The 16038-nt window shown below is 44.4% G+C and overlaps 1 protein-coding gene across 1 annotated transcript; it reads right to left on the reverse strand.

Annotated features, from left to right (window-relative positions):
• Positions 1-678: 678 nt before the first annotated feature.
• adamts5 (ADAM metallopeptidase with thrombospondin type 1 motif, 5 (aggrecanase-2)) lies at positions 679-14741 on the reverse strand. The gene is made up of 8 exons (XM_027005606.3): positions 12742-14741; positions 7367-7499; positions 6893-7060; positions 6361-6644; positions 4297-4480; positions 3853-4028; positions 3359-3534; positions 679-2867 (listed from the first exon to the last, which is right to left on the reverse strand). Exons 1-8 carry the CDS (start codon positions 13816-13818, stop codon positions 2237-2239), a joined length of 2829 nt encoding a protein of 942 aa, XP_026861407.2. The 5' UTR covers positions 13819-14741; the 3' UTR covers positions 679-2236.
• Positions 14742-16038: the final 1297 nt, after the last annotated feature.

Raw genomic sequence — 16038 nt, forward strand, 5'->3', positions numbered from 1 at the left:
ATGCTTTATCTGCTTCATCTCTACTCTGGCAGCATCATAAAATACTTATCAAGTTGACTTTGTGACTCTAACAATTCACCTAATGTTAAATAAACATCTTTTCATCCATTTATCAGAAGGAGTTCAGAGTGGACAGCTAGAATACAGTACATAAGAGGGTAGACGTATGATCTGAATGACAAGAAGTCGAAGTGGGGTTGTGAATGCTTAATGCGTTCATCTAACTAAGTACACTATGTTGTGGGTTATGTTTACACATTTATTTCAAATAAAGATGTTGGTGTTGTAAAAAGTGTTATATTGAAGAATGTCGAATATAACAGCTGAATTTTCACATGATTTCATTTAACTTTATTTACTTTTGCTGTGCCAATTGATTTAATTGGAATCTGTGTGAAAAAAGATGAGCGCAGGTCAGAAGGATGTACTGACCCAATTAATTTTCATTGTGCAATTTAGTGGAGCGAATTTTAACTGATGTTGAAACATCTGGAAAGCTAGACAGTGATTAAATTATGACCTTCCAATCAAATCTATTTGGTTTGCTAGAAGAAAATAGTTGTATTTTAAATGTGCTCAGCTTCGAGGACTTTTATTGAGAAGTGATGTATGAATGTGAGGCTATATCTAATATAACTTTGTCAAGTGAATCCCAGTAGACCACAAACAGAAGACCAATTTAAATATATAGATTTTTATATACATACTCTTTAGATGACAAGAAAACAAACACTATTTTCTTTAAAAGAAAGTATTCTGCTCAGTCATATCAATGTTCCTAGTTAAATAGTAATTATGATACAAAATGACCATAACAATAAATAAAATCACGTTTTTTTTTTTCACATACCAGTTGTACAAACAATAAATTATCATTTCAGTGCTGTGTTTTCTGTCATTCAGCAAAGGGGTTTTGTTTTCTCAAGGCGAGAGTCAGACAGTACTGCATACATGTGGTCGTCAGGGTTGAAGTTGACTGAGTTTCAACACAACATGTGGACTGACGTCAGGCAATAAATTGAAATCATTGTACAATAAATTCATTCTATCAATTTAAACAATGTGGTGACTTTTAATAACTGACTGAATCTTCTGAAGTGGCAGCATTAAAAATCAATCTACCCCAACCCTAAAAGAAAAAGTCATGTGTGTTAATGTAAGGTGTTATTTTTTCTCTGTGTGTGTGCATGTATCTGTGTGTGTGCGTTTGTGTGTTAATATCCTGATGACACAGATCACATGTCTGAGTAGTGGTGTTTGTTTTCAGCAATATAACTGCTTCTGTTTTGTCAATATGAATTGTTCAGTATGAATTCACACTGTATGTCAATGCATTACATGTCCAACAATATTGCTGTATTCTATGCAAAATCTGATGGAAAGTTATGTTCCAGCAAGTGCATTAATCAGTATTCATTTTTCTACATGCCAAAGTGTGAATGGTTAAAATGGGTGATAGGATGTAATCCAGATTAATTTCCTTCTTGGTGTATTACAATAATCCAGGGCACATATAAACAAATGGCACCTAAACACAGAAAAACAGACATAAAGACGTACGTATATGGCACCAGATTTCAGGTTGCCCTTATAGTTTTTCAGTTATGAAGGAAATTACATCAAGCCACTTTGACAATGTGCATAAACATAACAAGATCTACATCAACAAACAGGTGCTGGTCACAAATACACTCCATTGAGCATGTTACAGGCTTTGATTTCCAGAGTGTGCACCACTAAGAATAGCTCAACTACAAAACCAAAGTAGTCTTTACTACAGTCCCATGGTGCAGGAATTTACTTGCCGTCCTCTATGATGAACTCAAGATTCAGTTCTAGTGTTATTTTTTTGGGGTTGCAGTTCAAATTTGATTTGTAAATACACTGAACCTCAAAGGGCAGGGTCTGGACAAAAGGATGTGGCTACATACTGTTTATTCATCAGTGGACCGAGACCGCAGAAAAAGTCACTGTGTTGCATTAGAGGCCTCGGCTGGCACTCCTTGTCCAAGGTCAATATAATACACAAAAACTCAAAGTTCAACAGTGATAAAGTTTAGGGCATAAAACAGCATCAGCACACTCACAAATGCAAATGCAATTGTAAAAGAACCTTAAATGGATTTTGCTCAACAAGATTCTATCTGCTCCAGTCAGTCTCCTCTTAAGACCGTCCACCACAGATGGGGAAGAAGAAACGTGTCCATTAGCGAAAGTTCATATCCACTCAGGGTTCTCAGCACTTTTTAACCAAGCAGTGTTTAAAAACAGGAGGTCGGGCATTGAGAGGACACCCCTTAGTCAGCTTACCATTTGGGTCCTTGCACTGAACTGTACGGCTCTGCCAGCCTGTGTCACAAGTCCTGGAACAAGTCATCCAGGACCCAGTCACCCAACGAGGCCAGGGCGGTGTTGTTGACGGAGGTTTGGTAGTGGAGGACACCTCCGTGGTCATGGTCAAGACCTCAGCTGAGGACAGAGCAGCTGCTGTGGCAGAAAATGATGGTGCTGTCCAAGGTGGGAGCGGTGTCTTGCGCGGCATAAAGAAGCTGTAACGTACGTCTAGAGGCTTCTTAGCGTCGGTCGCTAATATCTGTATCACCAGGCTCTCCTTGAGTGCCCCGGGCCCCATGTTGTGGAGGGTCTCGTCATGCTGGCTCCAGCCACTGTAGTTGAGCACGGTGCCATTCAAGGGGATGACAGTCTCCGAGGTGGAGATCATGAACTTGCCGTTGAGGAGGTACTGTCCTCCTGGGCGGCGCAGGGCTAGGTAGGCTGTGAAGCGAGACTGCCCTTTTGGCTTGTACTGACGGACCTTGATGTGGGTTGAGCCTTCTGGGATCTTCACCACATCTGTGTAGCCCTTACTGTAGATAGCAGGGGAGAAGGTGGTTAGAGTGAGTTTAGTGCAAAGAGGAGAAAGTCTAGTGCAAAGAGAACAAATGCACATTATACAGCTGTTTCTTTAGAGCCCTCTATTTCAAAGCACCAGACCACTTAAACTATGTTTGTAAATGAGCATGCGTGGAAGTAGGTTCCAACCCTGTTCCTGAGGTTCTCCAACCAATTTATCTTTTGCTCTATTTCAGTTCACATTATAGCTGAGCCAGGTAATTAGCAATTGATCACCTGATTGAGGTGAGTTGGGAAATGGAACAGAGCAAAAACTGAGCAGGAGTCAGTACTTACTGGGAACACTCCTACCTAGTACACCCCCAATTTGGTTCAGTTATACTTAATAATTTCTGCTTGCTGCTTAGAAACGAAGTGCAGTGCTGAAAGACATACGATGGCGGCGTGTCTCATTTGCCGTGTGTGTTCGGAGAGAACGCATGGCGAGACATACGTGTCACACTACCTCTTTTTGGTGAAGTTGCCGGCCACTTTTACACAGCCGGTGCCGTCACCTCCGCAGACGCCGCACTTGTCGTACTGCAGCTTGGAGCCTATGATTCCGTCGCAGCCTGTGCGCGCACATTTCCCCTTCACACACACTGAGCCGCTGTAGGGCCTGCACTCCGTTCCGTCTGTCACCTGAGGAAGAGCAACACTTTGTGGTTTTTGTTTTTCCTTTGGCAGGTATCTGCCAAAATGCTGAACTGTTGTTTTTGGCTACGGTTGCAATACTTCTTCTTCTTCTTCTTCTTCTTCTTCTTCTTCTTCTTCTTAAAACAACATGCCAGAACAACAAGCTTTCACAAGCATGTTCGTTTACTAATTTAATTCTGGAAATTTTCATTCACATTTGCTTGTGCAATTATTACCATATTCTACCACATGTAAGCCTGTTTCATAAGAAGCAAAATGAAGGTGAAATCAGTTTTTTATGTTAAACAAATGTGCTGAACTTACCCTTTGGGAGAACACCACATAGTAGCCTGTGCCCTTGGCCCTACAGGTTAGCTTGCACACGTCCTTTGGAAGAACCCCAGCGTATTTGGGTACCCACTCTACAAATGTCTTCACTCCCTTAGGGTCGGTCTGTGGTCCATTCCTCAGCTCACACTGCTCCTGCCTAAAGCTCTTACCTATCATTCACACATCAGAGGAACACATTAGAGAGTGTGATAGAAATCATCTGATGTTGAACTGGTAAGCGATAGGTATGCCATTGAATAATCTACACTGTGAACGTGTTTATATGTTTGTGTGTTTGTATGTGCGTTTTTGTCTGCGTACATGTCTATATGTGCATGTGTGTTTGTGTGTGTGTGTGTGTGTGCGTGTTTGTGTATGTATGTGCATGTGTGTGTTTGTATGTGTGTGCGTGCGTGCATGTGTGCCGGTGGCACTCACTCTGCGTAGGGCAGGGCGTGACGTTGCAGGACCGGTAGATGGCTCTCTTTCCTGTGCAGTAGCGGCCGTTGTTGCGAGGGGGGGGGTTGTTGCACAGGCGATTGGCAAACTGCACACCCCCTCCGCACGTCCGGGAGCACGCGCCCCATGGCCCCCAGGAACTCCAGCTCCCGTGGTTAGAGGTCTGCGAGAAGAAGCGGTGGACCAGTGAAACAAATGTCACAGAAGTAGAAGACATGAGAAGCCAATTAGGGTTCCTCATAAAAGTTACATCATTATTAAATGAATTACCTCATTTACATAATTTACATCATCATCAATACAGCATCAATGTAAATTGCAAGCAGGCTGTAAATGCATTTCATAACACACTGCAAAAACAAACTGCAAAGAGGACTGAAACTATGTTATGTCCAAAGATGCAGAATCAAAAGTATGTTTCCTGCCAGCATAACTATGATCAAAACAAAGCAACTGCCAGGCATTTTAAGAGATTCCAGTTTCACCTGGGATCTGTGCTCCTCGAGGGAGACACTGGGCACATTCTTCTTGAAGTTGTTTAATGTCAAACGAATTTGGTTGCACGAACGGTAAGCTGAAACAGGCTAACAATTTTACATAAGGTTGTGCACACACCCATTCCCTATTCGTGACGAACAATCACAAATCCAAGAACAGCCGGAGAAAAGTCTCGAGTGAGCCATTGTGCATCGCAATGACCCCTAAATACTGGACATTCTGAAAGAGTGACGCTATGTTAGACAAGTTCACAGGAAAGGAGGGGAAGTGGGAATGTATGTGAGAACTACAGTTCATCATTCATCATTCCATGGTACAAACACACCCACAGGCTTTTCAAAGGGTACGTTCTCCTTTGAAAAGTAAAACCAAGTCTACATAAGTTAATGACTTAGCACCCATGGACAAAATTACCCATAATGCCTGGAGAAGAGGAGAGCACAGACAGCAAGGGAAATTCCCTATGCCCTGCAGGCTAAATGTGTGTGATATTAACCCATGGACAATCAGGAGAAAATCTACCCAAGGTTTTGTCTAAGACTGAATTTAGGAGATAAACAACTGGGGTAGTCATACCAAATAGCAAGCTTACTTTTAGCCCACCTAGTTTCTTGTCATATGTCATGAAATCACTATTTCCTCTCATTTGCCTTAACTTTATTGCCAAAACTTCATTCCATGCGCTGGAGAACAAATAAAAAAATCATTAAAAACCTTCCACAGCTTAAAAGCTGCCCTGTGGGTCAAATTCACATATATGAACACCTACTCGTGATGTTTCCCACGTCACTCATGCTCTCTTCTTCTCTACTTTTGTGTTCTACCGGGTCTCGTGGGGGCGAGGCCCACACACCTTTATGCCTGGTTACATTTGCTGTCATACTCGCCTGAAGACATCTCCAGTTGATCTGCCTTTGGTGCCTCCTTAGCCTGCATGTCCCGCTACACCCCTGCATGTCCCGCTACACCCTCCCTCGGAATTCCATCCTGTCTTTCACCACGTAACGCCTCTGCTAGGTGTTCTCAAGCCTTCATTTCAACACACCCACTCTGCGTTCCATTTCTCACCCCATTTCTCGCCCGCATTCCATCCCAAGTTCACTCTCGTTAGCTCTCTATCCAAACAGAGCCTCCTGGAGAGCCCTTCCATGCACTTTTAACACATCTATCCATCTCTCTCTCTCTCCCTCTAGTGCTCTCTCACTCTGTGGGAGTACATCAAGCCTTAGTTCTCAACACTTCTAAACAACAATCTCTTTACTACTGTCAGCCATTTTCTCTTTCACCAAGTCTTTCTTGTTCACAGAAAATTGGCTCGTGTAACTCTTTTCCGACACTAATGCATCCATCCATCTTTCACTCTCTCCCTCTTCCTTGCTGTCTAACTCCCTGTAAAATCTCTCGCATGCGTATTCACGCTTTCTGCCCTCTTTCTCACCCATCTCTTTATCTCTTCCTCCCTTGCTCTCTCTTTTTTTGACCAAGTCCTGTGGTCAACATATCCATAAAAGTCATTTGACTGTCCCTCATTCTTCCCCAGCTCACCGAATAGTGTTTCTTGCGCGTCTTGTCCACACACTTGCCCTGCAGACATATCCGCCCCTTGCCACATGGTGTGCCCTCTACGGCCGGCAACTTCTTGGTCAGGCACACCATCTGGCCCTTTCTGATCACAGCGCACCACAGGCGGGCACAAACATCCATGCCCGGGCACACTGTGTACTCCAGGCCGAAGGCAAGCCGGCACTGGTGCACTGCGTCGTAGCTCTGGCCGGGGAGCTCTTCGGGGCCCAGGATCGGTTGGCGAGGCACATCCAGCAGGCAATCCGCTGGGGAGGAGAGATGAGGATGTCATTCCAGTGACCATGTGATTTCTGTCCAAAAGGGGTTTGTGCAGGGACTAACAAACCATGGTTTACTAAACTCATTTGGGAGCATGTCACGCCTTGTGTGTGCTGCCCATGCAAGTGGCATGTTATTCAAAGACAGGTCTTTGAGTGCTGCAGTGAAAAACAAGGCTGTCTGTGTTTTTTGCTCCATTGGTTTTTGATAAACTAGTCATGATGAAGAACCGAACCGTTGCCGTCGTCAAAGAAGTCGGTGATGGTGGCAGAGGTGCAGCGGCTCCAGGGCTTGGAGGCGTCAATGGAGGTCAGGATGGAGGACATGAGCCTCTTATCCTCTGTAGAGCCAAACCTCTCCTCACAGAAATTGGAGTCATCGTGGGACAAACCAAGCAGGTGCCCTAAACACAAGCCACATTACAGCAGTGTTACTGTAAGCAGCCTCTGGGCTATAGTTCTTATACATAAATGAAGAAATCACCAGGGACATTATCATTATTATTATTATCAACAACAACAATAATAATCAAATAATTTTCTAGAAGTCTAAAATAAATAAATAAATAGTAAATATAAAATTAATGTAATAAAATCCAAGTGAGCTGAAACAGGAAGTTCACAACAGTATAAACAGGAGATGGTGCAGGGTTGTAGCTGAACAGCTCTATCAGCAGTGTGGGTGTGTTTTACAGTTTGGTGTCTTGTACCGATCTCATGTGCGACAGTGAAGGCAGCGTGCAGGCCGTCGTCCTCGATGATGGCACAGCTTCGCTCTGGAGAGCACACGGTGCCAACATCAGCCATGCCCAGTGTATCACATGAGTGGTGCCCACACAGGTCCTAAACAGTACACACACACACACAACCTGGTGTAACAACAGCTGTCGTTGCGCCAAAGCAACTACTTGGATACTGCAGGTAAAATCTGCCATGTCTTTCATTCGTTCTACTTTAAACAAAAAGTCTGCACCCATTTGTCTGGCCCTCCCTGGGGTCGGAGCTCCTGGATATCAATCTGTGCGCTCTTCCACTTTTATTATGCGACTAAGCCTGAAGGTCCAGTGACAGTCCTGAACAATTTTGCGTCTTTTACCAATGACCCATATTTGCTAGACTGGTTTGACCCGTGGCGGCTACTGTTTACACCAAACAGATGACTTGCTTGAGCTTTGTCTACTACCTTTAGACAACAGTTAGCAATGTGTTTTCTAGCAATGTTGCATTTTCCTCCAGATATTTGCCAAACACTGTGGCCAAACTACTCAACACTACTTCTACAGTGTTGAGAAAGCTCTCTGCCTGACCCACAGCTCAAACATTTGAACATGTTTAACTGTGTGGAAAGCCCAGTGTAAAAGTGGTAATAGTCAGTCCACACACTGTACTCTCCAATTCACATCTTGTTGAACACACACATACACATGCATGCTTGAGTGCATAAACACACACCCACCCACACACACACACACGCACACAAAGACACAGAAGCACATATGCGCACACATATGTGCTATGTTTATTCACACATTAGCTTAAAAATGTAGGAAGACATACACACACACCTACAGCTAAACAAACAGGCCCTACTGTTGCAATCCTCTAATGACTGACTGTGTCTTCCCAGAAGGTGGGCCAGTGACAACCTCACCCCTGCGGGGCCGTCTGGATGTTTACTTACTCCTTTACTCACACTTAATGGAAACACACTCCGCTCAGCATCAGCATTACACACACATATGTAGATAGACAGGCACGTGTGTGTGTGTGCACACTAGACAGACAGGTATACACACACACCCACCCACCCACCCACACACACACACCTAAACCACATAAGAGAAAGGTGCACTTAAACCCCATGGCTTCTGGGGTTTACTAAAGCAACACCAGGACAGTCTATATGTTCACAGTGCAAATACCCTAAAGGGCAAAGTTTGGGTTATTACATCAGTGGAGTACATGTGTAATGTGTATTTAGTTGTGAAGCAAGCCAGTGTGAACACATGGTTGATTGGCATAAACGCCAGGTCTGGGATCAGGTGTATTTGTGATCCTTGAGATGGGAGATGGGATGTGACTGTTCTTATGGGTAAAGTCCCGGTGCTGTTAGAACTCGGCAGCTTTCCTCATCCCTTTAAACTGCACTAACTGGGCTTTATGCAGGAAAAGCTTGTGGAAATGACTAAGCGGTTTCATGCTGTCCCATTTAAAAGATATGAAAGAGTGACAGTGACCTCCATTCAATCAAAGAGAAAGAAGAGTAGGTTAGATTATAACTGAACAAGGACTTGAGGAGCAGACGTCTAAGTCTCTTTCTTGCCACGCATAGCTTCACTCAAACAACTTACAGCTCCAGTGCAAAATTGGTCATGGCTCTCACACCTGGCGTGTGTTCAGAGCAAACATGTTGAGGAGAGACAGACAGGAAGTAGGGAGCTTAGGCGGAAAGGGCTCTGGATATTTGATTCTAGGTGTGACCACACCGCAGGTTTCTGTCAGCTGTTCCTGATTTGTTGGTCCCCTCAGAGCTTGAAAAATGGCACCACCTCCACTTCATTCTGTCCCAGTATCAATTGACTTGACTCTTTCTCTGATCTTTATTGGCATTAACCCCATCAGAACTTGCCTCAGATGTGCCCTTGAGCACACTGTCCCATCTACCGAATGATAGATATCGCAGAGTTTGAGGAACTCCAGATCAACTGCTGTCAAAAACAAACTTATTGGGTTTTTCAAAAGTGTCCTGAACCCATCCTGCATTGGCACAGAACCCTGTCTAGTCTGCTGGCATCATAGAGGGATGGAGTCTACGCTAAATTATGTCTGAGGTTTTCAGCCTGCCTTTACGGTATAGGGAGTGAACTATAGGATGTGTGAAATACCCCAACCTGTTATGACAAACACAAGGGGAGACTCTTGCAGAAGTAACTCTCACCCCTTTTTCCCAGAATTACAAGTACACATCTATACACATGTGCAGAGTCATAAATTATGAACGCAGGAATTATGAAACTAGGAGGACAGGCATTGAGTATAATGCATGCACACATGCACACACACATGGGCACATACAGGTGTGTGCGCACACACACACACACACACACACACACACACACACACACACACACACACACACACACACACACACACACACACAATCAGAGTCACACACGTGCGTAAACCATCCATTTGTGCTCTCCTAGTATATACGGTACTTCATAATTCCAGTACTTCATAATAACCCAAAAGGTTAGGGATGATTTAATTGCTTGTTTACCTGTAAAAGCAGTCACTGCTGATACACATATGCCATATCTCACACTGCCTCTCATAAATAAGCACAAACACACTAACACTAACACTGTGCATACTAGAGCTCTATGTACAGTACAGCTATGTGTGACTGTATGAGAGAACAGTAGACTGTTAGACAACTATGGGGGATAAGGTCAAGGGAAGGCAGAATCTACAGGGTATATTTGAACTATATTGATATGGATGTCTCTAGTGCATGAGTGTGAAAGTGTGTGTTTGTGAGTGTGTGTGTATTTGAATTGGTACATTAGAGAGAGAGAGAGAGAGAGAGAGAGAGAGAGAGTGAGTGGGGTTCAAACAACTGTGAACCAAATGTTTCAGTAAGGAGCTATTTTTTAATTCAGCAATCAACTAATGTGTATTTTAATTTAGACTGTATATTTTAATTAATATAAAAGTAAAGTATGTGAATTATTTGGCCTTTTCATGTTTTACATTTAAAAAAAAATGTTATTTGAATTACCATCTGTTGTTTAAACTTAAAGATTAGTTTTACTACAATATATTTTATTATTCTGTACTTCATGTAAGTACTACTGCAGCTGAGACTCTTATTATGCCAGGACTGTGTTGAGCTTGGTAATGATACAACTGGACTGTTGTTCACTAATGCTACAGAAACAGCATGCTGTTCTTTCAATATTAGTTTTGGAAATAAATGTTATAAACCTTTTAAACAAATGTTATTACCTATGCATGAAAAGTACTAAGCAATACTGTAATTGAGTGAATCATGGTCTCAAGAAGCCTTATCTGTCAAATAATCCTCTGTGAATGAATATTACCTCTCATTTGACTCTAAATCACTTTGACGGTTCTTTCTCAGACTGAATCTGATTCTGAATCAAAAGTAGTCGACTGCGAGGCTATTCTGACAGGGATGGATCCTAATGCAGAATCAGAATACTGTCCCTCAGACGTGACCCTATTGTCATCCCAAGCTCATCTTCAGTCTCACTCAACAGGCTAACAGGCAAGGCATTGTCTCCTGCCTCTGACAGTGGCCTGCAACGTCAGAGCACTCGTGCATCCATCCCCTCAGTGATATTACATCACATAAACGCGCGCTCACAAAAACGCCTGTCGCACAACCGACACCCCCCCCCCCCCCCTCAATGTGCCTCTTGTTCCGGACTGCTTTGGTATGTGCCCAGCTCCATGGGCATCTCCACATGCTTGAACTCACACTTGAACTGAAAGGGGGCAAAAAGATTCTGGGAATTGAGTCTGTGTGTGTATGTGTGTGTGTGTGAGAGAGAGACATGTTCTGCCTAATCTTCCCTCTAAAAGTCTAATTCAAAGATCCATGGCCCAGCTGATTTGTTCTTATTGTTGGAAAAATGATGCTTGATTGGACAGTTAAGGAAAATAAGGATGGGTTATGATAGTGGTGTCACCGCATTGCTGGATTCTTTAGGAAGCTTTCTTCCCATAACCTAAATGATGAGTGGCACCTAGTCCATAAAAAAAAAATAATTCTCTGATTATCTTACCTTTGAATTCCTCTGAGGTTAGGAGTAAATAGGTTGAAGTTATTGAGTATATGACTGAGTGTAGGACTCATGGCTGTTCCCATTAAGATTAATATGAACCGGAACTGCAGCCCTCACGTGTTTAGCTGTATTATGTTTCCAGCTTATCCACTGTGCAAACTGAACAGCATCAAGGAAGAAAGAGAGGACCATTGCCTCATGAGTCACATTGTATATGCTTAACACTTGGGCTTGGCTGCTGGGCTTTTATCACCTCCCCCATTCCCACAGCCCCCATGGGTGTCTGCGGACTCGATTTGCACACTGTGGCCCGCCGATATGACAGACATGACAGAGTTGACACCACAGCTGCCACACACACACAGACGCGCACACTATGGCAGCTATGGCGACCGCACTCTGCCGGAGAGTTCAACACTGGCACTGGTGCCCTCTGTGCTTGGTCTGCAGTGCCAAGAGAAGCTTCCTCTCAGTGGGATCTGGAGAGGAGAGCCCTGCCACAAGGGAGTGATGTCAACAGCACGCCAGTCGACACTGGGCATGCATCCTTCAGAACAGGCTCCATGGGGAGACTCAGTGCCAAGAGATTCAGAGCTAGGCGTGGAGCCTGTTCCCTACCAACCTCATATGACTCGTGTGCACTGCGAGCTTTGCCGGGGAACAGGATACGGCAGCCAGTGGGGGGATGGTTCGGCGAACCACATGAGACAGGGGTGAGAAAAGCGCGAGACTTTGTACTCCGCAGCAGGCTTTGCCAAAAGGGCAGGAGATTTAAACGAATGTGGTCTTGGCCCATGGAAATATTCTGAAATGGTGGATCTGTTTGTTTTTCTGACGGCTCACAGAGTGGGGGTGAGTTATGGCCTGTGGCTTTAAGTAAAACAAAACAAATAAAAATCAGATGATAAAATTGCTGACTTGTTGCAAAGTGTGCAAAAAATTGCACTGTGTAAGAAGAATCACATGCACTTTGAAGATATACACACAGGAAAAAGGGGGGAAGATGGAGGATGGTACACTCTTCCTAAACTGGCGAGTATGAAACAGTTATATATATACACAAATGTTTCCTACTTGCCAGTTTAGGAAGAGTGTACCATCTATATATATATTCTGCGTGGGACACGTTTGCTTTTGTACATGCATCACACACACAGACGCGCGTGAGTTCACGCGTACATGCAGTCACGCGGTCATAGACTTTCCTCCATTGCGGATTATAATATTACGCGTGGGCTACAGGTGGGATGGGCGTGACAGTCATGCGCTTTTACCTGCCTGGTGAAGAGGATGGCCGCATCGTGATGGTGCTCGTGCTCGTCATCCAACGGATTCTGCTGATTCTGCCACTTGCAGAAACTCTTCAGTGTCGCGCCTGCGTTTTTGGACACATCGAGCCCTTTCTCTTTCTCCGTTACCACTGTGACCTTAACCACAGATAAACGAATAGGATTCTCGATACTTGCGTGGCCGTATAGCTTGGACGCGATGGATGCCAAAGTCAACAGGTAATGGCGCAAATCCTTCCCATACTTCTTTGACATGGACTCGTCCGCGACCAGAAGCAGTTCCACGTGCCTTGCGCGAGAGACCGACCTTTTCCGTCTCTTTGCTTCATCCTGTGAGAATGACTCCGTGAACTTTGCCCACCTCCTCCTAGCTTGCGACCAGTGCTTCTCCTCTTTGAGCGCAAAACCAGAGCGGTGCTTTTCCTCCTTCCCTTGACCTCTCTTCCGGCGTTTCCGAATGCCGTCGTTACGCCTTTTTTCTTGGCGAGTGCCACAGCTTTCGCGCAGCGGTACAGCCTCGAAACTGAAGCTCTCGCGCGTGTAGTAGTGGATAGCCCGCTCTGCATCAGCATCTTCCACAACTTGTACGTCATTCTCATGTCCTTTCGCCCGTATGAGCGCCTTAACTGTATAGCGGGCATGGTTAACTGCAAAGAACCCACTAAGTCCTCCGCTGCACAGACTAAAAACCGCCAAAGATTCTGGGTTCGAATCCACGGTCCCACGGTAAACACATTCCCGGTGAAGAGGCGGCGCGCCATCTCCCGCCCCCAGTAGTGTTTCCACATATTTAGAATTGAAATTATGAGACAGTATAGATTCGTCTCTTTCCATGTCAAGTTGAAACCTCTGGTTGTCCATGTACAGAAGATAACCCACTTTTCCGCCTCCATGGTATATCCGGTCAATAGTCTGTACGATACCGTCAGTCCTCCGGGCAGGTGTGAGGAGCGAGTCGTTCGCAGGTGGAGAGAGGGCGCTGAAAGAGGCTCGCTCGGAGTCGGGACGAGCATCGCATATACGCAGCAATGAAAAACACAGGGAAATAATCCTTAGTGACATAATGCTACCAATGAAAGACTAAGGCACACAAATAATTGGCGCGATCTAAATAACAAGCCGTTCACATCGAAGCATAAATATTCCGTTTTGCAAACACAGCAGGTTTAAGATGACTTGGGCGCAGAATTTAGTAAAATGTAGCCGGTCTACTCCGGATGCGCATCTTCTAGATGTTTCGGAAGTGTTCTGGCCAGAATTATGAACAGACGAAATAAAAAAGTCATGGAAAAACATAAAGACAAGCAGAAAAAGACGTGAGCGAAGGGGGACAGACAGTTCGCAAGAACTAAGCTGAACTTGAAGAACAAAACAAAGTTTTCCTCTTAAAAGCACCAGAGTGGGAGAGGGAGAGAAGTCCTGCCCCTTTGCGCTAAACTCTCCACTCCACCCCCCGCCTCGCCCTCTCTTTCTCTCAAGTTGCGGTCTTGTGTCTGTTGGAACCTAAGCAAAGTCAAGTGCTCAGGGCTGCCGAGACTGACAGTTCGCTCTAGCCCAAATCCGGCGCCGAAACACAAACAGTAGGAGAGTAAATGTAGAGAGGATACGGGATAACCAGAGCTGTTACGAACGGTCTCCAAATTGGCCTCAGCGGAGACCCGGCGAGGATAAAAGCGCGCAAAAGAAAACGGCAGAGAATAGCATTGAAAGTTAAGCTTCAGGTTTACTCAAGTTTCAAGTCCATTGTTATGTTTTGGCAACGGAGAAGCTAGAACAAAAAGAAAAGCACTGTTATTTAGGCAGAGTATGACACTGGGAAACCTAGAGACGTTTGTTCAATAGTGCATTAACCCCCGCGGGCGACGACTCCACTTAGCGCAGAATACCGGGTATTGTGGACACGAGCGCGGCGTTCATGCTGCTGTCTGGTGCTGTTGCGGGTTATTCGCATTGCACCGTGACATCACCGTCACAACACCGACTGTCAACAGTTTCTCTCTCTCTCGCTCTCACACACACGCGAGCGCGCGCCTACGCGCGCGCACACACACACACACATTTGTGTGGAAAGTATACAAGTTTTGTAAACATTTGAAAGATTCAGTTACCACTGTGCTGTTAGCTCGTGCATTTAATTACTGAGCTTTTTTTTCTTCTCCATAAAGACAGTCTGAATTTAAGAGATGAAGGGTATGCATAATTTATATCGCGTCCAGAGTTAAACGTTTAATCATGCTTGGTGATTGAATAGACTGTGGTTTTGTGCGCTCTAACGTAAGGAAAAATCAAATGTTCACGCGCGTTCTTATGAGTTCAAGAAGAACGTGTAAAACTTTGTGTTGTTATGAAAACATTTATTGCGGTCTCGGTCGCTGTTTTGGCCTGTTGGATAATATTAGACCTCATTTAAATTCACATCCCATTCTGCCTTCCATATAAAAAGTGACACTTCATGCATCTCACGCCCAGTATTTGTTTATTAAAGCTTAGTCAGTTACTAGTAAGTCCCACAGGACCCATCAAAACACTGAGTCAGTAACAGGCAGGCGACAAGAGAATTTAGGTCCGGGGAAAGACAGTAAGTAAGAGAAAGACAGCTGGAATGTGGGCTGTCTCTATCTATCTCTGATTCTCCCTCCCTCCCCCCTCCCACACACAGACAAGCACACACACAGACATACACACACACACATTATTTGAATAAAAATTTTGCAAATCAGTTTGGTCTGTACTATACCCATCACACTAATTCATTAATTTATGGCAAGTCTCACCAAGAAGACCAACCACTGACATGCATAGAGCTCTGCATTCCAACTGCTCTGTGATGTCAGTGTGTGGGAGGGTTTGAATGCTTGTTTACAGCAGAACACCATGTGCTACCATCATAAGCCTTCATACAAGTTCAAAGTGGTACAATCCACTTCAATTGAATGGCCTCCCCTTATAAAGGTCTGAATGGAAGAGTCCACTTTAATTGGTACACATACAGTGTACAAAGTGACATAATGCAAAGTGGCCTGGTCTCCTTAATGTTTCGATAATGCAGTTCTTTTACATAGCCAATATTACCCTTTTTAGATGACCATCTTACATAGAAAGTTGTTTACACAACCTCTTACACTCTCCAGAAAATATCACCAAGCCAATGAAAGGGGCGTTATCCTGCACTGAAACAGCTTGCCCATCACCACAACCCACCACACCCCTTCTCTCGATGACAACGAGGGCCATTCCATCTCCAGCATATACTGATACATTAAACCTCATTATGTAACCAGA

Source organism: Electrophorus electricus, chromosome 18 (genome assembly GCF_041902795.1).
Source record: "Electrophorus electricus isolate QZ-2024a chromosome 18, ASM4190279v1, whole genome shotgun sequence".
NCBI classification, from domain to species: domain Eukaryota; kingdom Metazoa; phylum Chordata; class Actinopteri; order Gymnotiformes; family Gymnotidae; genus Electrophorus; species Electrophorus electricus.